Genomic DNA, 22551 nt, shown 5'->3' on the forward strand with positions numbered 1-22551 from the left:
AGTTCGCAGGGCCAGAGGAGGCCCCACATGCTATTAGGTGACTATCCCATGACATTTGCTAAGTCAGTGTATACTGCTGCTTGTCACTTCTTCGGCTTTCGCTTGTGCTTTCAGCTGATGACTACATCCAGTATCCTCATCAGTACAATCCTCTTCTGTGTCACATCTTGAATCTGACAGAGCGAAAAATACATGTGTGGAATTTTCTATAGCTTGTTCTTCTTCTTCTTCTTCTTCTAGTACTGCCCATACATAACCTATTCAGGTATCTGAAATTATAAATTAGAAATGATGGGTTTAATCCAGCCAAGATATATACAGGAACAGTTCAACAAATGTTAAATATGCATCAGGAGTCGCAGAGGATTTTCCAGTAAAGGTTGTAGTTCATGAGGGATTAGCACTAACCCATTTATTATTCAATATTGTAATGGATGTGCTAACAGAGCCAGTAAGGAAGGAAGCACCATGGACGATGACTTTTGCCAGTGATGTGGTATTATGCACAGACTCGAAAAATGAAGTAGAAATGTTGCTGGAGGACTGGAGAAAAGTTCTGGAAGACAGTGGTATGAGAGTGAGGTAAGTAACACAGAGTTTTGAGCAGTGCACCCCATTGCGATCCTGTAGTTTCCTACGGTGAATACGATATGTTGTTGTGTTAGACCAGCCCCATGTTATTCTTCTTGCATGCCCACTGCAGGTCTGGGCACAATGAGCGCCGAGTAATAAAAAGCCAGAAAACATTACACATACACAGGCAGAAATATAATGGAAGATGAAAACAAAAAATTATTTTTAAGAAACAGTAGAAGCTCAAATCATCCAGAGGTAACGGGGCAATAAATAAATACTTACCTATCATGTTCGCATGGACCGGGTCGAAAATGACCAGAGGCGAAGTCATAAACTGAACTTGAGCCTATTCAATCAAAAGGATAAAATTTAAAAGGCTACCCGTCCTACTCCTACAATAATAATGCCGAGTAGAAAACAAAGAGTTTATTAAATAATAATTATATCAAAATAGTAAATGGCCACACAAAAATCAGAAAGAAAGTAAAATAAAAAAGAAAACAAGCCCTGATGGAAACAATACATAAGCTTAATAACCTATTCACTATCATTATAGCACCGTGCCTACCCATAATGTGATCCAGCCAGCAGGTTCAACCGTACATAAAATACAATTAATCAGAAAATAACAAAAGAAGTTGTTACCTTAGGAACAAAATAGAACAAATCCGTGATGCAGAGCTCAGCCCAAAGTAATTAATTATTTGATATCCATATCAACAGGATGAGTCTTTAAAGAAAACATTAGTTAAAGATGTCCGACTCGTTGGCTGAACGGTGAGCGTTCTGGCCTTCGGTTCAGAGGGTCCCGGGTTCGATTCCCGGCCGGGTCGGGGATTTTCACCTTAATTGGTTAATCCCAATGGCACGGGGGCTGGGTGTATGTGTTGTCTTCATCATTTCATCCTCATCATGACGCGCAGATCACGTACGGGTGTCAAATAGAAAGACCTGCACTTGGCAAGCCGAACCCGTCCTGGGATATCCTGGCACTAAAAGCCATAAGACATTTCATTAGTTACAGATGTCTCTGTCAGACTTATTTCCATCAAATTGTACTCGTACAATAATTAATTTCACAGTACTTCCTTCAATATTTGACTGAACGACACGTGAAGTTAACCTTTAGAGATCACGACACAGGGCCTTTCAATGAGATGCCACACAACAACGGTTTCCAACGCACTCAAAAACAAAACTAAAGATATAATATGGCTGAACCAAAGATAAAGGAAAGAGAGGCACGCGCAAGCATGGCGCCTGGTATCAGGGATAAACGAGGCATTGCTAAGGGAACATACACACCCAAAAAAGAAATACCAGTGCCCAAAAAATGCAAAAATAAGAAAAAACGACACAACTAGGCAATATGATATGCGTCCTACATATCTCACATTCAAACACTTGCACAATAGGTTAAAAAGGGGTCCAAGAAACAGGGAAGGCATAAAATATAACAATGGTCAAAAGTACCCCAAAAATGTAATTAACATCTCACACGAGTATTCGAAGCCAAATCCACACCAGATCAGAGGCCCAAATCACATCATCAATGTGTCGCATATAAAATTCAAATGCCAAAACAGCACAAACCATCCATGTACAGACCCTTTCGATACACAGTGACATAGCGGGGACATTGGAGAGCAATTTGGTACATGAATAAGAACAAAGAGACTTCCACACATGAACCGCAGAATAAAATCGACATAACACACATCCAAGGTGCAATAGAGCTCATTCGCGAAATACAGACACTCAATTACAGTAAGACGCAAATCAGTATACCTTGTTGTGACACAAAGAAAACCATAGCTGATATAAATAACGTTACATGGGCAGCAACAGAAAGACAAGACGAGCCATCAAATAAATACCCACGGAGAGTAAGAAATAGTGGCCAACCACAATGCCACGTGGCAACATAAAACAAAGATGATCCACAAGGCCCACCTCAAATACCTGAAAGTAATCGAAAAATAAAAAGTAGTTACCTTACCCTAATCAAGCCATACATATATGTGCAATAAAGTACATTGGAAACCTCCAAGATAAAATGCATGTACATCTTAAAATAAAATAAGTGTAGAAACATTTGTCGCTCACCATAACCCTTCATCAAGACAAAAAGTTTAGAAGAAGAGCCATGGTAAAACTAGATAGACAAAATCGGGAACAAACTGGACGACAAAGGTGACATCTGTGATCTCCTTGGGCTAATTTACCTGTACAATAAAAGTTGAAGTCGGTCATGATACCGAAGTCGGTGAGTACACAAGTAACAGAGGGCAAGCAGTTCGTTCAAAGAGCAAACCAGATAGAGATGGCCAGGATATGGCAGAGCAGTGTGAGCCATGAACAATCTATAACCTTATAAGGAGTGAGCATACCATCGGTGAAAATGTTTAAATTCTTTGGCTCTACCGTAAATGGCAAAAGTGATCCTGGAAGTCAAATCTCGAACAGAATCAAGTCTGTGTGGAATGCTTGAAGAAGGGCTTCCTGCATAATGTTTGACAAGAGGATTCCAGCCAAATTGAAAGGAAAAATTCACAAAGTAGTTGTGAGACCAGCACTCATTTATGGAGCAGAAACCTGGCCTGTCAACAGGGCTGCTGCAAAAGATACCTGATGCAGAGATGAAGGTGCTGAGATATTTGTGTGGACCTACAAGAAGAGGTATGCCCGGTTTCACCAACCTTCATCAAGGGAAGTGACGATCGTCAAATATTTGATGGTCCGTCAAATCCACTTTTAACGTTTCTCCAACATCCATTTTCACTAATGATCATCAAATCGTTCCTCAACTTTGAAGATTGGTTTTTTGTTCGTCAACTCACTTGACGATCCTCAAGTTAATTAAAATGGCTACCATGCTGTAAACATACGGATATGTTCATTGCAATTTAGACATATCTACTCCTGTCAAGCTGACGAACGGTCACAGACTTGATATAAATTCAAGGAAGTGTGATCGGGTGAAATAAATAACTAGCAACGTTGCTGCCGTTAAGTCGAGGTGAGCTAGAACTCCACAAGTGAAGTCAAGAAAAGGCCCGCTGCATATCGCATATCTCAACAGCAAACTTTATGACTATAGCTCCAACGGAGGATGATTATTACCAATATAAATGGTCCGTTATTGGACATTATAAATTTTCCAGCTAACTCATTCCTGGTTGCCAGCGTTTCGCCCCAATGTGCTAAGTTGGGCTCATCAGTTGATGGTCCGTCAAATCTACTTTTTACGTTGATGAGCCAACTTAGCACACTGGGGCGAAATGCTGGCAACCAGGAATGGGTTAGCTGGATAATTTATAATGTCCAATAACGGACCATTTATATTGGTGTTATAAATTTACTCATTCGGGACAAATATTTCAAGTTCCCTATGGGAATCAACATCTATATTATCGGATGATTATTACTTCGGTATTGTGCATCGACGATACAAGCAGTGCTAGTGTACGATGAATTGAAGTACAGTGCAATGGCTTCATGATAACGGGTTTGTTATACATGTGAAGTGAGAATAGTCATCATTTGGAGTGCTATTAAATAGTGCCTTTTTAAAGTGGAGCAATACGATAGTTTTATTGTGGACACTAGCTGATGTACCCGTGCTTCTCTACGGAATTCCACATTGTATACAAAATTCTAGGTTAGGTAGTGTATACATTGTGAGCAAGATTGTATTAAATTACATAGCTCTTAACGTTACCCTAGGAACGCGACGGTTAAATCACCAAACGTCCTCCCTCATATGAAGACTGGGTTAGTGAATTTTCATTGTAATGGTAGGCCCCCTTGCCTACATCAGTCACAATCAGGTTGGGTAGTTTTCATTATACTGGCGGACACTCTCCACCTGCCTTTTTACATCCTCAGAAAGATTGTCTTAGTAGTTTTCCCAAAATTAAATGAACATAGGTCATTACAATGATGTCAGTAAGGATGACGCAATTAAAAACAATGCATTAATATGACATTAATGGTTATGAATTTCATGTTTTTGGTCCGTATTGAACTGAGAATAATATATAAGTAATAATAACAACGTAAACGTTTCCACCTTTTCAATACTAAAATATATTCACAAAATTATAAATTACACGGTACTAGTTTCGACCCATCGCCGAAAGTGATCTTTGCTCCAATACGGCTGATGATGACCCCTAGATGGGTCGAAACTAGTACCGTGTAATTTATAATTTTGTGAATATATTTTAGTATTGAAAAGGTGGAAACGTTTACGTTGTTATTATTATTACTTATATATTAATATGACATACTCGATCAAATGAAAAACCACACATTTTCTCACTTTTAACCAACAGTACTACGCTGCCGATCTAACAGTCCAAAGTTCCACAGCTGGAATGACCAAGCCGCAGACAGCCGTGATCCTTGTGAACACACTTCGTTTTACTTCGGCCGAGTGGGGGTGTCGAATAGTGGAGACTCCCAGGGCAAAAACTATGCCCTTTTACTAATCTGTTTTCTAGGATTACCCGATGATAAAAATTTCATTGTGCCTGACAGAGTGTGAAACTGACTCATTTCTCCAATATTCATAAACATTGTGTGATTTCGCCTACTTGTTTTTACGGCTGACGATGACCTGGACTACGGTCGAAACCGGTCCCATTTAAATAAGAATGTAATTACTACATTTCTTTCTTTTATGTATTGAATTGGTTGAACTTCAATTATTTAATTTTTAATTTTAATTACCCGATGAGTCGGAAAATCTCAGTTCACTACAAAGGCGGCGAAAGAATCTGACTGGGAGGCAAATTTTTCCTCCAAGCCAGAGGAGAAACCCCGTCTTCACTGCTAACTGGGAATAAAATGAATGTAGAATTTAATAAAAGTGAAGAGGAAGAAGCTTTTCTTAAGAAACGGCTCTTTTCAGGGTTGAATTTTGTTATTTAGTGAATTGTGGTGCTATAATTCGGAATAGGCCTAAATTGTAATTCTAGACAGGTCATACTACTACTACTACTACTACTACTACTACTACTACTACTACCAAGTGAGCCTCTGCCTTATGTGTGCACACTGCTCATTCAAAACTGCGCGTCAGAGTAGGGATCGAATAGCTGGAGTACTATGATGAACTAGTCTGTCATGTACCAGCAATACGGTGTCAGAAAATGTATGAAACAGAGCAATGGCATGCTAAAGAAGAACGTTTTCTAACTCCCCAGCTATTTCCCGTTAATATTCAGTCAGGCTGTTATACTCGGTACGCAGCAGTAATCCCGTCTATCGGAGTCGAGCGGCAGCATAAGAGACAAAGAACTTCACAACAAACAATGGTCAATGTAGTTTTCTTCTAACTCTGAAATACCACTCTTATCAAAGTCAGAACGGTAAAACTGAATAAAATATAAATGGTCGGAAATTGTATTCTCTGTAACTTTTGTTATGTAGTACTTTTCGATAGGATCAATAACATAGGTATTTAAAAATGGAATTTTAGGTTACTTCCCCTAAACTACAATTTCATACATAGTGAATAAAATTATTTATAACTTACACTATAGTTTCTTATTCCCCGACTCTATATACTGGCTTTCATTCAATTCTGTTAACCCATTTTCTTGTGGCTCGGCGTTGATATGGACTTGGCAAAAAACAAAAATATCTGTCTTATCAAAGCCGGTACGGTAACAATGTATGGCATAAATGATCGGAAATTTAATTCTATATATCTTTAGTTATGTAGTATTTATTGATAGGACCATGAATAATATACATATTTGAGAATTAAAATTTAGGCCTTCCCCTAAACTACTATTTCACTCAGCGCGAGTAAAATGATTTATAGCCTAGATTGTAGCGGCTCATCCCCCGACTTCACATACCGATTTTCATTAAATTCTCTTCAGCCGTTTTCTCGTGATGTGTGTACATACATACAGACAGACAGAAATTACGGAAAAGTAAAAAGTGCATTCCCTTGTTACTATGGACTTGACTGATACAGAAATACCATTATTTTCAAATTCTGAGCAATGTACAGACAAAACTCTTATTTTATATATATATAGATTAGACTGTGTCTACTCCCTAATTTATTTATTTACATTTTATGGCCTTTATTGGACCACTCTAGCCAACTTTATACAAAGAATTTTTTGTTTCCTGTCAGCCCAGTACTTCTTCATTCTTTCTGATCTTATCCTTCTTTCTTCATCGGAAATCACCCTTGCTATTGTCTGTTTGTTGATTCTGATTTGCAGTCTGGTTTGTTTGTCTGCGAGTTTCTTGATTTTGTCGGTTTTGTTTCTTAGGTCTTCCACTGTAATTTGTTGTTCATCCATATCTTCCTTGATTTCTGTAATCCACTTAATGTTGCACTTACTATTTCATAATTTTTGTATTATTCTCCTGATGATCCTGTTCTCTGGTGTCCTGATTAGATGTCCAAAAAATGAAATGCGTTTCTTCCTGATTGAGCTCATTACTGGTTCTATTTCCTTGTAGACTGTTTCTTTAGAAGCTACTCTCCAGTGTCCATCTTTTTGGTATGATTTGTCGATGCATGTTCTAATGATTCTTCTCTCTATCTTGAGTATTTTGTCTATTTGTGGCAGTGTTAGTTGTTTTGAAGATGGTTTCGCTTGCGTACGTTATTTCTGGTTGAATGACTGTTTTGTAATGTTTTAATTTTGTTGCTATTGACAGGCCTTTTTTGTTGTAGGTATTCTTGATGACATATTGTGCTCTGGTCATTTTATTTATTCTGTTATGCCATGCTGGCTTTTCATTGAGGTTATATGTTATGATTTCTCCCAGATATTTAAATTTATCTACAATTTTGATTTCTTGGTTTCCTATGGCAATTTTGTTTATGAGTGGTGGGTCAGTAAACATGATTACTGTCTGTTCAAAAGATATTCCAAGACCAATTTTCTGTGCTATTTCCTGTAGTGATATAACTTGTTGTCTGGTTTCCTGAATATTGTTGGACAAGAGAGCAAGGTCATCTGCAAAACCTAGGCAATTTAAACTTATGTTATCATTGGGTCTTCCAATTTGGATGTTCTTTGGGTTACTTTTGTACCATTCCCTCATTATATATTCCAAGGCACAGTTGAACAGCAGTGGTGACAAGCAATCTCCTTGTCTTAAGCCTGTTTTTCTGATGAATGGCTCAGAGAATTCCCCTCTGAACTTGACTTTTGATTTAGTGTTGGTTAAGGTGAGTTAAATCAATTTGATTAATTTTCAACATTGAAGGTCTATGGATATAGTTGTAAGCTTTTTTAAAGTCCACGAAGGTTTTTGCAAGTGGTTTGTTTTGCTCCTTGTAATATGCTATGGCTAATTTTAAAGTGATGATTTGTTCTGCACAGCTTCTCCAAGGTCTCAAGCCTCCTTGATATTCATCTAATTCTTCCTCTAGTTGCTCTCTGATCCTCCTGTATAGGATTCTGGAGAAAATCTTGTATGTGCAGTCTAAGAGAGAGTAATTATCTGGATTGCTTTTATCTCCTTTTTTGTGGAGTGGGTGGATTATGGCTGTGGTCCAATGTTCGGGGAACTTTTCTGTTATCCAGATTTTTGTAGGGCCATGTGTAAAGATGTTCGAACTGTATTACTGGCATATTCTGCGAAAACTTGGTCTTCTCCGCATGCCTTATAATTTTTCAACTCTTTGGGTGGCGTGCACCAACCAAGAGTAAGTTCTACTTCCGAAGTATTTTAGTCCTCTCAGATACTCCTGGACTAAATTACTACAAGAGTAAAATGTTGAAGAGCACCATCTTGTAGTATATTACTAAAGAAGTAAATAACGTACGAATATAGGTTAGAATTTACTCTCACGTCGTGCATGGAGTAAGCTAAGTTTAGACATGTTGACTAATGATAATATCGTGCCGTATATGAGAGGAAAGAAGTTTCAAACGTGTTTATGGATTACTTAGATTATATTGACGATCTCGACGCAGTAAACGATGGGAAATGTAATAGTGCGTAGGCCTACAGTGCGTGAAAGGCGATAGCCGTGTAATGTGAACACGGCGAGTATCAGGAACGTTTTTGGTCTTAGGGAGGAATCCTTTACTTTCCTTCTAAATCTACTTGGAGATCAATTACAGCTGAATTCTTGTCTTAATTTTGTTGTATCTCTAAAATTACAGTTGCTGTGTGCTCTACGAGTGTTTCGTACCGGAACATTTCAGTACGGTACAGTTGCCGGTGATCTAATTAACGTTTACCGCACAACTGCTAGCCGTATCTTTCATCGCGTAGTTAAAGCAGTAGTTGAGGCTAAGAGGGAGGTACGCCTGCAAATGATGATGATCGTTCGGAAAATAAAAGGATATTGTCCACGTTGGCAGGTTTCCACACGTCGTGGGTGCAATTGACTGTGACTGCGCGCATATTCCCATTTATTGCCCTCTCGGTGACAACGGTAAACTTTTCAGAAATCGGAAGAGGTTTTTTTATTTTTTTATTTGCTTAATGTCGCACCGGCACAGATAGGTCTTATGGCAACGATAGGGCAGGAAAGGCCTAGGGATTGGGAAGCGACCGTGGCCTTAAGGTAGGGCCTACAGACTCAGCATTTGCCTGGTGTGAAAATGGGAAAATTTCGCTGTGGATGTAGGCCATCTGTATGAAGAAACCGCCATCAGTTTTAATTTTTCCCGCGTGTCCATGACTTTCTGCTTTGCTTTTAAGTCCTTCTACAGAATCTTAACTTGCTTTTCACTGCGTTTTCCGTCACTCGAAGCATTGAATTCTTTCGTCACGACTTTCCATGAATTTCCTTTCTTATCCAGCATCTTTATGTTGTGTTTCTTACACCTTATATCCTTTGCATAGATCGTCATTATCTCTATTAACAAGCATTTATCTTTTTCGCTTACGTTTTTCCCCCGTTTCCTAACGCACATAACCTTATCTATTTGGATTTCTTTAAAGAAGATACACGAACACAGCACTACTCCGCGAGTAACGAACGCTACTTCTGTAGTAGTAACTAAAAGAGTAAATTGTACTTCAACTCTCCGACGTTACTTCCGGAGTAAATAACTCCCGTAGTAATTTACTTCTGTAGTATGGACTTCTTTAGTAAACGCTACTTCCGTAGTAATTTACTCCAAGATGGTGCACGCCACCCTTTGAGTGCTGTTTCCACCTCTTGGATTGTTGGGGGATTTATGAGTTCAGGCGGGGCTTTGATGGGTGTGTCTGTATTAATTGCTAAAAGTTCCTGGGGTTCTTCACAATTCAAAAGTTTAATGAATGCTTTTGCCAAGATTTCGGCATTTTCCTTGTCATTATGTGTCGTTTTTCCATTCTCGCTTTTCAGCATTAATGTGGGAGGGGCAAATTTTTGTACTTGTCTTCCAAACCTCTTGTAAAAGTCTCTGGAATTGGTTTTGTGGTAGTTTTCTTCTATTGAGTTGATTAGATCTTTCTGTGATTGTCTCTTAGTTTGCCTGATAATTTGTGTGAACTTTTTCCTGATATTTTTGAGGTTGGTTGCACTTTCTTCTGTTTTGTGTGTTTGAAATTTTAACCATGCCTGATGTCTTTCTTCATGAATTTCATCACATTCTGAGGTCCACCAGGCATGTCTTTTATGTGTGTTCAATGGGGCTAAATTTTCAGCTTGTTGCCTGAGAATTGGAATCAGTTCTTCTAAATTATCTGTCACTTTTATGTTCTGTGTAACTTCTCTATATTTATCATTCCTAATTAACTGGTGTGGATCAAAGTTTCTCTTTCGTTTATTGTGTTTCGGTTTCTTTTTTTAGTGGTGTGAACTTAATTTTTATTTTGATTATGTAATGTTCTGAACCTATATCTACTATTCTTAATACTTTAACATTGTAGGGACGTGGCGACCCCATCGCCCAGTGGGAAACCACTGCAATCAGCCAACCTCATTGGGTTAGGAGGAAATGCCAACCCAAAACCTTGAACATCTGGGGTACTCCCTCTGCTGTTAACAACCGTAGTTGTAAATCGGAGCTTGCTCCACCCAAGGTTAACTACCATGGAAAGGTCTTTTAGGAAAAAAATTCCACCGTCCTGTCCAAGAAAACAGGAGAAGGCTACATCAGATTCGGTGGGTAGTCACCTTGAAGACATCGAGTTGGAGCGTTGGCAATCACCCATTCCTATGCCAGCACATAAGAACAAGATCAAACAAGATCAGATCAACTACATTGCAACTTATAATATGAATTCTCTACTTAAAGCAGGAAAACTAAAGAACTTGACGGACGAATTAGATAAACAGAAAATTTTAGTAGCAGGACTCCAGGAGATGAGAAATACTACAGAAGAACCATTCGAATCTCAAGGCTACAGAATTTACAATGGGAAACCTGGAGTAAGGGTTATGAAAACTTCAAAAGGAGGCCCAACAAACTTAAAACTTGGAAACATGCTGATTGGAGAAGAGGGGAATGGCAGCTGGATCACGTATTTGTGGACGAAACCTTCCACAGAGAAATCTACTCCCTAATTATGTATCGTTCTATTTTTTTCTCTCCATTTTATTTGAGAACATGAGAGCTTTAAGAGAAAAAAGAGTTTTCTTCTCAATTATTATTGTGCTCATTTATATGTTAAAGCTCGTAGTTCAAAATGGGGGAGAATTTTGACGCTGAGATTATATATATATATATATATATATATAGAGAACTGTTGGAGAATCTTGGACCTGAACGAGTAATTGTGGGACGAAATGGCCATTTCCACACGATGGACAATTCAAAATTTATTATGTGGTACGGGCTTTCTAAACAAGTTACTTTGAAATTATTAGAACAAATTAAAGCAAGACTGAATATCCCACTAATAGGAATAGACCCCTCACTCCTATCCAGCAATTGCTTCTGACACTGTGTTTTTATGCTACCGGCTCTTTTCAAATAGTAATTAGAGATACAAATGGAGTTTCAAAAGCTACAATACGTAGATATATCAAGTATGTGTCTGAGGCAATCGCCTATTTAAGACATCGCTATGTTTGTTTTCCTAGCACAGATGAAGTACGTGCTGTTATTCAGGAATTTTACCGTATATGTAATTTTCCGGGAGAAATGGAGGCAATGGACTGTACTCATGTAACAATACAGTCTCCTGGTGGTCATAATGCGGAAATGTTTCGCAACAGAAAACAATATTTTTCCATTAACTTTCAGACAATTTCAGCTGCGAATCTACTGATTAGAAATGTAGTTGCACGGTGGCCTAGCTCGGTACACGATAGCTTCATTTTTGATAACTCAGAAATCAGAATGATGTTCGAAACAGGAAGAATACCAGAAGGGCATTTATTGGGTGATAATGGTTACCGTTTAGCCCCCTATCTTCTAATTCCCTTTTTGAATCCAAAGACTGAAGGTCAAGAAAAACAACAAAGCTCATGTGGAGACAAGAAATACTGTAGAGAGACAGTATGGGGGTGTGGAAAAGGAGGTTTCCTTTAGGATTAAGAACAAAAGTAAGAACTGCATTAACCATCATAGTAGCCACTGCTGTTCTTCACAGTATTGCAACACAAACTTGTGAGGAGGATCCCCCCGAGGATCAAGTGCCTCGTGAGTATTTGCAAGGGAAAAGAGCACATGAAAGAAATTATCTTATATTTTATGCGGTACCTGTCCCCGTCGTAGATGTTCTTTGTGGCGGTGCGCCTGCTGCTGTTCATGAAAGGATTGTCGAAACTCATTTCCTCTAAGAAAGTAGTCCAGTTAAACAAATTTGCAAACATGAAAAATTAATGAAATATTCTTACACAATGATATGAACTTATTTTTATTACATTTTAACTCATTTGCTTTCAATTTACTGGCAATTTAAATTGTGTGTACATCAGTGTAAGTTTTGTTAGTCAGTTCACTTTTACCGATATGTATTTTGTCACATAATGCAAAGATGCAGAAGTATTGTTCTATAGCACTTAGAATGATCCCTTGTATGCGACAAGAGAGAAATTTTAAAAAATAGTTTAAATACTACCGATACTACATTATTAATAAATAATTACTTATTCAAATACTTGGGGCAAGTTTTGCTTGCAACACAGATGTTTTAAGCTTTTCATTTTCTTGTTTCATGTGTTCAGTTTCTCTCTGCATTTCAAGGTGCCGCATTTCTGAATCATGTTTTTCTTTTAAGTTCTTCAACTATAGGTTGCATAGTTTTCATCTTTCTTCAGACATTTCGGAAAGTTTCTCACATGCTTTGGCAGCTTCGGTCTTTTTCACTTTATTTAAATTGGGCCTGTTCCTTGCACTCCACATATTCCTTGAAGTGGTTGACACTGGTTTCGGCTGCGATATCAGTACTTGCTCGGTAGAAACAGGAATCAGAGAAACAGCTGACGTCACTGATTCTTCATGAGGTGCGATCTCCAACATAGAGGTTATGTGTCGTACTTGTTTTATGTCCACCGCATCGTTCGTGACCAGTGTTATCTATTTGATCTATATATGGGCTCCACTTGCTCACAGATAATAGATAATAATTGGGAAGAGGTTTAATCTAATGATGAAGTTTCAGCTGCTCCACCTCCCTTTTTATGCATGTTGATCTTATCCTGGACCTTCTGTTGTTTCGACCTGCGCTGAAAATTGTCATAAAATGACCAGCTGCTTCATAGATCTTTTTTTAAACAAAATCTCTAGCATTAAACATGTCTGTTAATTGTTCCCAAGCTCTTTTCAGCAACTAACCTTACCATTAATGCCTTGTCTTTGGACAAATTCTCTCCCCCTTTTTTAAAAAAATGTTTCTTTGTTGTCCATTTCTTTTTAGTAGTTAATCAAAACAATATTAAATACTAACTTTTAGATAAGAGTTAATTCAATGGAGAAACATTACATAACTCACGGGAACTGAATTCTATTGCTTTCTAACCCTCTTTTGTTTTACGAGCGAATCAGAAAGACCAACATACATTAATCTGTCATGGAAACCTAAATATAATTCTGATGAATCGTCATATTTGACGAAACCTCAAATAAAGCCAATCTGCGTTGGTGGAACGCTTCTCATTGTAATGAATCGTCAAGCCTTGATCGATCATCATATTTGTTGTTCATTGTATCAACTATACAATGTTTTGCTAATGTATTTTTTGTTTCAGGTAGAAAACAGATACAATGTGTGAGCAGACTGAGGTCTCATACCTTGAGGGGGACATAGTGTGGGTCAAACTAGGATCTTGCTGGTGGCCTGGGAAGGTTCGAGATATTAATAACCTGGACGAAGAAATCCTTGAGAGCTTTAGGAAACGACCCATTGCTGCTGTGCAATTTTTTGAAGAAGATAAATTGTAAGTATGTGAACTATCTTCTCCCTTTCAAAACTTTCTGTCTCTCTGATTCAGAATGACCTATTACTACAGCCCTCGAAATTTGCCCTCACTACTGCCTAGTGCTTTTTTACAAAAAAATTGAAGAAAAAATAACAATAGAAGAATAGGCTGAACGTGCAGTACTATATTCAACAGAAATTAGACTAAACATGAACAGGAATGGGTAGTGTATGTTTTGTTACTGTAAGGGCACAGTTTCATTAGTCAAATCACATCAGTTTGAACAGCTACAGTACATCCTAATAACAGAATCTGCCTGGAATGCAAGTTGGAGTTAACCTACAAAACTACGTTATCACCCTCCTCTCCCTGCCAAGTGCCAGGTTTAATACGGAAATTTGAAATGCCTAACGTAGAAAATGCTTATTTCAGTGGAATTAGGTCTGCTCATCATCCATCCGGAAAACTAACATTTCAAAGAGCATGACTGGATACATAGCTGTCTGTAGTATAAGGCTGCAGTGTGAGAAGAGGTGGCACCATTCACTTCAATGCAGTTTTTTGAGGGATCCTGTTGCATTGCTTCTGATTTGCTGCTTGTAAGTTCAAAATGATATACAGTGGAACCTCGATTCTCCGTTTTTGGAGGGACCCTGGGTAAAATACGTACAACACGGGAAAACGGAAAATCCAAGTATGAATGAACCATCAACAATATAGCTAAATATCACAAAAATGAAATAAGTATAATTCTAATCTTCTTCTTTTCTTCATGGGGCCTCTAAATATTAGTTCCTAATTAGTGTTGACCTCTAAGATCTTGTGCTACCATGTTTTTCCTTCATTCCCACCTAGATATGGCCAATTCCAGGCGTCGCGTGTTTACATTTGTACATTTCTTTTTTAACATATATATGAAACTTACCACCTAAAAAAATTGAGATTTATGCATAATAACGTCTAGATTATACTTAATAAGGCCCGCAAATTTCATTGTTATAAACCTGATGTATGCAATTTCATAAACTTTTAAATGTAACGATCGGTATTTACATGGAACAGACTTTTAATTTCGCATACCTTTACGTTTCTTCTAAATTCTGCTAATTGTGGTAACTTTTATCAGTAATGTAAATATATTGTTCACAAGAAGGACAAATGTACATTTTGTGAAAAAAAAATGTGTAAGTTGCGTAATATCTGCATAATATATTTAAAAGCGATCATCACGTGTTTACTTGACAGCGTCGCAGGATTACACACGCAAATCTGCGCTATGGCGACATGGCATGAGGGCCTAATAAATCTTTAACTCAGCATCAAGTATTATCACTGAATGACAAAATGTATATTTAATATCTCAGCAAGTAATAATAAATAAGGGATGTAATTGCGCAGCGGTCAAACTGCTTGCAACCATCAAGACGGACTGGGTTCGAGTGCCGATTAATGCATCTGTGATTTTCGACGTGGAAGTCATGTCCGGTGGTTTGGATTTCACGCAAAATATGAGGTTCCGTCGCTTATGATAGTGTGATTATCGGTTACATAAAATAATAATAATAATAATAATAAGATATATTACTACAGATAATGGTACGGACATGTGGCCTAAGTAAAGTGCTTTTATGAATTGTCACACATTTACTTAACACTAATAACAGTGAATGTAAAATGAACTAAAATATTTAAAAATATCTGGACATTCAATGCTTACCGGTACGTAGCCTACAGTTTGAATGAAAGCTTGATCAGAAAAAATATAAAATGAAAAACAGTTTATGTTCATTCTGCTTCTGGTATAGACTCATCAAAATACCATTTCCCATGAGTAAAACGAGGCACCGGTAATTTTCTTTCGATTTCACTTTCATTTAAAAAGCACTTGTCTTTCGTCGGTGGTTCACAAAACAGTTTCGCTTCATCGTTGCAGTTGCAAAAATTGGTTACAAAATAAACATCACCATCACTTTCAGTTATGGTACAAACATAATACTTGGAATGTTTCTTTCCGCTTTATTTTCGAAGGACGAAGTCTCCCACTTCAAAAGTCGTATCACGGGGTGGATTTTTGTCATCTGCTTCGATCTAATAGTCTGGATGTAGAGAGTGTATGGTAGTTGTTTCTGAATAATAATATTTTCTTCTCTGAACTATGTATTTTTTTAATGGCTCCACATAGTGAATATCATGTGTTCCTGGTACTGCACAGACATTGACGAAGCAGCTTTTCAGGAGGGATTTACTCCTTTCAACATCTTCAGAAGGAACAAATATAACATTTGTGTTTGCTGAATTTCTTTTCGCTACTTCCACGACATCGTGCACGTTTATAAGGTCTCTTTTCGCACGTAGAGCAACAGGCAAATTACGTTTTAGTGTTCCGCCAACACCGTCAACAGCACCTTTCCCATGACCAGACGCAAAAAAATTCCAAGTTACATTAATTTCAAAAGTTTCCTTAAAAAAAGTTAGGTTTGTGAACATGAATCTTTGCTTGAACTGGCTCACTGCCCCGTCTGAGAAGATTTGTGATTTCTGGTCGTTTTTCCTTGATGTCTGTTAATACTCTGCTTAAAAATGAGTGCGTGGCATATTTGTCATGCTCCATATCGTCAGACATAATTGCATATGAAGCATGATGTCCTCCCGCAAACCGCGCAACAGCAGTAAATATCGTAATTTGTCGGTGATGCCAATAACAACTCTGAATTTCATCTTGTGAAAGAACAGTGAAATTCTCCACAAAATCCCCTTGCAAAACTTGTTTTTTCTACACTTCGAACATTTTGCTTTGCATTCTTTTAATAAATGTGTGTTTCAAAAACAAGGGACACGATTTTACTAATTTATCATAACACTCTTGAACTGTGCCAGATTCTTTAATTCGACATACGTGATTTTCATTATCACTTTGCCACTGGTACCACTCATTTTCGTCTCCAGCATCGTTCCATGCGACGGGGAACTCCTCGGCTGCACGCTCGCGAGAGCGTTGTAAACTCGCGGCGTATTTTTACTATCAGCTTCGTATGAATCCATTTGAAATTTTAAACGAATGATATAGCAGTGTGAAAGGGTGTACGAGCTCGGTAGCTGCAGTCACTTAAGTGCGGCCAGTATCCAGTAATTGGGAGATCGTGGGTTCGAGCCCCACTGTCGGCAGTCCTGAAGATGGTTTTCCGTGGTTTCCCATTTTCACACCAGGCAAATGCCGGGGCTGTACCTTAATTAAGTCTAACATTTTATTGCCGAAACTCATCTGGTGAACATCTTTTAAAATTGTTTAAAAATAAGAATAAAATAAAAAACTTTTGAGATCTGGCTAGTTGTGTTAATTCCTGTTGCTTAACTTGTTTAATTGTCATTAAAATTTCATAACAGTATTGAATATTTTCTGCAGTTGATAATTGTCATTATGGTCGATAGACTTGTTCTCGTTGCTGGAGTAACATTTATAAAATGTATTGGTATTAATTTATATTATCAATGGGGTAAAATTGTTCGTGAACAAACTTGTTGATGAAACACTTTCTGATGTGATATTGGATTTTAAATGTTCTCGAACGTTCCATAATGGCTCGTTGGTGTATTTTCCTTTCTGCTGCGTAATTGTTTGGTGTTACTCCTAGCCTCTTGAGAACTTGATTGCAGCATAGGCCATCAATGGTCTAATTATCATTGTGTATATCCACATTACCATTGATGGTCTTAGGCCCCATGTCTTCCCGATGGCTCTTTTAAATACATACAGCAAGTTCTTGGCCCAATGGGCCTTTGCCTACCAAGCGACCGCTGCGCAGCCCAAAGGCCTGCAGATTACAAGGTGACGCATGGTCAGTGAGACGAATCCTTTGCGCGTTATTCCTGGCATTCTAGATCGGGTTCGCCATTTCATCCTTCAATAGCTCCTTAATTAAAGGTAATCTTAGGTTAAGCGGACGTGGAACCAACCCTCATATCCAGGGAAAAGTTCTTGACCTGGCCGAGAATCAAACCCAGGCCCTCCAGGTGAGAGGCCGGCAAGTTAGACCATGAGGCCAGCTGCAAACATTAATTACCGATACCCGAGTTAAAAATCTCGAAACTTTACATTCAGTTTTACTTCGTCAGTTTCCCCGTAAAAACTTATTTCAGTTCAGCAACTTTGATCAGCCAAACTCTTCGAAAAATCTAATAACGCCAAGCCAAACAACAGTCGATCACAAGTAGTTTTTAATTCTCCAATTTAATAGAATAAAGCACAAAAGCGCCCAACGTAATGGCAAAATCCCTTTTCTTTGTCTTCTATTGTAATTTGGTCACCAGTATACTATTCATAGTCAGTTTCTGGAAATCTTCTACCGCTTAATAATAATAATAATAATAATAATAATAATAATAATAATAATAATAATAATAATAAATTCTATAGATCGGGTGTTTATATGCTTACACATTTTTTTTTTTTTTTTTTTTTTTGCAAGTTGCTTTACATCGCACCGACACAGGTCTTATGGCGACGATATGCTTACATGTAGTAGCTGTATGTCCACCTACAGTATATCGGCCAAACAGGTAGAAACTTTGACACGGGGTACTTAGAACATGTAAATTAATGTAAATATAATAGATTTTCAGCTATGGGGACAACATGATGCACTAGTGTTTTAGTTCTAGTGTTTCTAATAGATTTGTTGGCTAGAAAATGGTAATTTCTTTTCAAGGATCTCTGAATGAACTGCGATATTTTATACAGGCCTAAAGGAAATGAAAATCCACAGCCTGTTTCCAGTCATTCGACCGGGTCAGGAATGGAATGAATGAAGCCCTCATCTAGCGGCGAGAATAGGAATTGTGCCGGCTGCCGAAGCCTATCGCACTCCTGTGGGGCAATGATTTACGAATGATAGATGAAATGAAATAACATTAGGAAGTGTTGCTGGAATTAAATATGACAGGGAAAACCGGAGTACCTGGATAAAAGCCTGTGCTGCCTCCACTTTTTCTAGCACAAATCTCACGTGGAGTGTCCGGGATTTGTACCATGGAACCCAGCTGTACAAGGCCGGCGCACTGCCGCCTGAGGAATGGAGGCTCTACTGGGTCTGAAATTATCAGTCTAATGGGGATGCTTTCTTTATGGATTTTTGGAAGTGCTCTGGCCCTGGGTAGGCCAGGATTCATGTTGATGAGAGAATTACATTCATATTCTGTTTTATTTTTATTTCGTATGGCGTATAGAGGGTACAGAGAAATTATATACACTTAAATGTATATACACTTAAAGTAGATAAACAACAATCGGACAAAGGATCAATTGATGGTAATATAACTTATAATTTAATGTCCAGAGAATTTAGCCAATTCACTATCTCTTCACTTGCCGCATGAAGTTCGTGGTATCCTCCCTGGAAACGCCGAAGTGGGCACATCATTACAACATGTTGGACTGTCTGAGACACTTCACCACAGTCGCAATGAGGGCTGGAACTTTTTCCCCACTTGTGGAGCCAGAAATTGCATCTTCCAAGACCGGTCTGCACTCTGTTCAGTGAAGCCCAGATTCTCTTTAGCAAGTTTCCTACAAGGGTCAGATATCAACCCTAGGTGGTCAGGGTTTGAAGCAGCCCACTCTTCCCTCCAGGCATTATTCATGTTGTACTGTGACTCAACCAGCCTCTTTCCTAGTTGCCATGATGGATGTTGAGATTTTAATCTTCCTTGCTTCTGAGGGTTGCAGTTGTGATGAATCGGCAAGAATGTATTTGCAGTACTTTTCAACCATTCCTTCTTCAGAGCAGTTAGCCTTCGAAGGTGAGGAGGATGGATGTTAGTTAATACTGGCAGCTATTTAAGTGGTGTGGATTTGAGTGTGCCAGACACTGTCCTCGTGGTATCATTCAGCTGGATATCAACTTTTCCTGTGTGTGCACTGTTGATCCATACAGGGCTGCAATATTCTGCAACTGGGTATACTAGGGCAAGAGCTGTTGTTCGGAAGACATTAGCATTTGCTCTCCAACTAGTGCCACTGAGTTTGTGAAGGATGTTGTTACGTGTTTTAACCTTTGCTGCTGTTCTGCACAGGTGTTCTTTATAAGTCGAAGAGCGTTCCAGCACAATACCCAAGTATTTTGGATGAGCACAGTATTTTAGCTGTTGGCCTCTGAATTGAACTTGTGAAATGTAATGGGCTCTCCTGTTGTCTATTGTATATGAAAGGTAGTAATCTCTGTTTTGTTTACCTTTGGTTTCAATCGGCAGGTGTTGAAGTATCTATCCATTTTTAGGAGATCCTGTATGAGAATGTACAAGATGATTTTGTATTTGTTTGAGTTGACATTGGAGTTTGGCTGTGTGATCTTTCTTAATTGGGGAAAATGAACTATTAGAAAAGAATTTTTCTTATCTATTCATCTTTGTTGATAATGACAGTAGAATTACCTTTATCTGGCTTAGTTATTTTCTTTCTGAGATTTTGAATTTGTTTATGTGTGAAATTATTATCTTTGTTAATGTGGTTTTAATTAAGATTAGTGGGAATATCATTATGTAAAGTGAGCCGTACTAGGGAAAAATTTTCTTGCCATGAGTGGGCGACTACCTTTTTCCTGAATCGAACGCTTAGTCCCGCGGCGTCTTTCTCCTTTCGAGCTCTACGACTAGGTAACAATTTTTTTCTTGCACTGTTCTTATGGGTGACTATTTATCTAGAGCCATGCTACAGTGCCTATCTCACCTTTCGGTCCTCCTCAGCAATCAAGAAAATTCAATGTTCGAACAATATCTCAGGGAATAAGTTACATCAGCATTTTTTTTACCGTGAATCCGACTGGGATTACCCTCTCTACCTTTCATTACATGCGAACATCGATTGGAATATTTGGTCATGAAGACTCGGTTTCAAACTCAATTAATTACCATCATCAGGTAAGATATTACAAATTAATCTTATAATCTATAAATAATATAAAAGCACTTAAATTCTAAATTATTAATATTCAAAATTATATCATATTTTTAGATGAGCTAAATGTTTTCTAAATATTTTGTATGTACATTGGTATTTCATCCAAACAAAAAAAAATCTTGAAGTCGTCCTTGAAGTCCATGATCATTAATCAAAAACTACCTCATTATTGCCTATGGTCTCATCCTATCAAATAATTCTTCTCCTAAAATTTTTCATGGATTAAGACTGTTCGATGAATTCATCCTGACTTATTATGAATTACAATCTATCTTCATCTTCTCATTCTCTTATTTAAAAAAATTATAATTGTATAGTTCTTTATATTGACATTTAGAAATTAATTAAATTAATGAATTAGCTTGAAATTGTGTAAGTGACACAACAAGTGTAAAATAAAAATGAAACTCTTTTATGAATAGAGTCAAATTCTCGTGAAATATAAGATTCTACTGTTAAGCTCCAGCAGAATGTCGAGTTCTGACATACATCCAGTTTCGGTTATTAATATTTTACAAAGTTTCAAACTTAAGAATCCGAGAATATATATATATTTTTTTTTACTTTTGGTAAGTAAGCTTAATTATCTGTCTAGGCTCTTCAACTAACTTTATCTTTCAGAAAACACACGCAGAATAAGAAATGTTTCATGATTGTAGCTCGTAATAGCTACCTACGTTAATATATATAAACACACACACACATATATATTGTAACAGTAAATTTGGTACTTCGGTAGAGATGAGACGCAGGGCGTGTACCAGTCGCTGAAGTGCATACAGAGGGAGAGGGTTTTGTTTAAAAGAAATCCTAAAAACTTTGTTTTCAGAGTTTATTAAAAGATTGAAATTAATATCACCTCTGTACAGCGTATACAGTCGAAAACGTTCCTTGACCTATGGCTGGCGATGTCCTTGGATTCCGGCAGCTCCACATTCCATAGCAACGAACCACCATTCGTCCCCCGATGGAAGTTCTAGAAGATCTATTCGGTGCTTTGAAGATCCATGGCGTCGAGGTAGTCCTTGTAAATGGTGAACATAAATGAACATCGTTCAGCTCTGGGGCGAGTTAGTGCAACGGCTGCTTCTGCACAGATGATAGAGTGTTTATAAATGCTTTAGACAAGTCCAAACACAAAATGTCTCGGTGAAATGTCACTTAACTTTATCACATGTCAAGTGAAAGAAACATTCACAAAGTAAAGTCCACTCGGAACTGATTGTCCAGTTTAAAGTTATTTAAAGTTCGTTGCACCTATTACAACGTGAAGTAATGTCACATTACTTAGTTCATTGAAGCACTGTTCAATTTAAATGAAATAAAGACGTTCCGCTCGTGAATCAAACTCGTTCACGTGTTGAAACCAAAAGACGAAATTAACTGTGTACTGACAGTCCTTGGTTTGACTGTTCATAAACTAAATGTGCCCAGAATTGAAATACACTGTTCATTAGAGTAGAAATGCACTGTTCATTAAAATAGAGATGCGCTGTTCACACCTGCACAGTTCAAAAATGTCGACACAATTTACGGATTGGTAATTTAAATTTGGATTAAATACAGTTTATAACTTAAAGTATCGAGTCCTCGGCAAGGAGCAATCAGTTTTAAGTCCATCAAATTTCAATTTCGAACACTCGAAGATGTTTGCGGGTCTTGGACACTCGTATAGAGTAACAGTCAATAAATAATGTCCAGACGATACACAATTCACCTCACGTCC

At 37.9% G+C, this 22551-nt stretch overlaps 1 protein-coding gene across 1 annotated transcript in view; it reads left to right on the forward strand.

Annotated features, from left to right (window-relative positions):
- Positions 1–22551, forward strand: part of LOC136863227 (serine-rich adhesin for platelets) — a 367265-nt gene that overhangs the window by 63616 nt on the left and 281098 nt on the right. Inside the window, exon 3 of the mRNA XM_067139599.2 lies at positions 13703–13891. Within this exon, the coding sequence (XP_066995700.2) occupies positions 13719–13891 (173 nt within the window). The 5' untranslated portion in view covers positions 13703–13718. The remainder of the gene's footprint in view (positions 1–13702; positions 13892–22551) is intronic.

Source organism: Anabrus simplex, chromosome 1 (assembly GCF_040414725.1).
Source record: "Anabrus simplex isolate iqAnaSimp1 chromosome 1, ASM4041472v1, whole genome shotgun sequence".
In the NCBI taxonomy this organism is placed as follows: domain Eukaryota; kingdom Metazoa; phylum Arthropoda; class Insecta; order Orthoptera; family Tettigoniidae; genus Anabrus; species Anabrus simplex.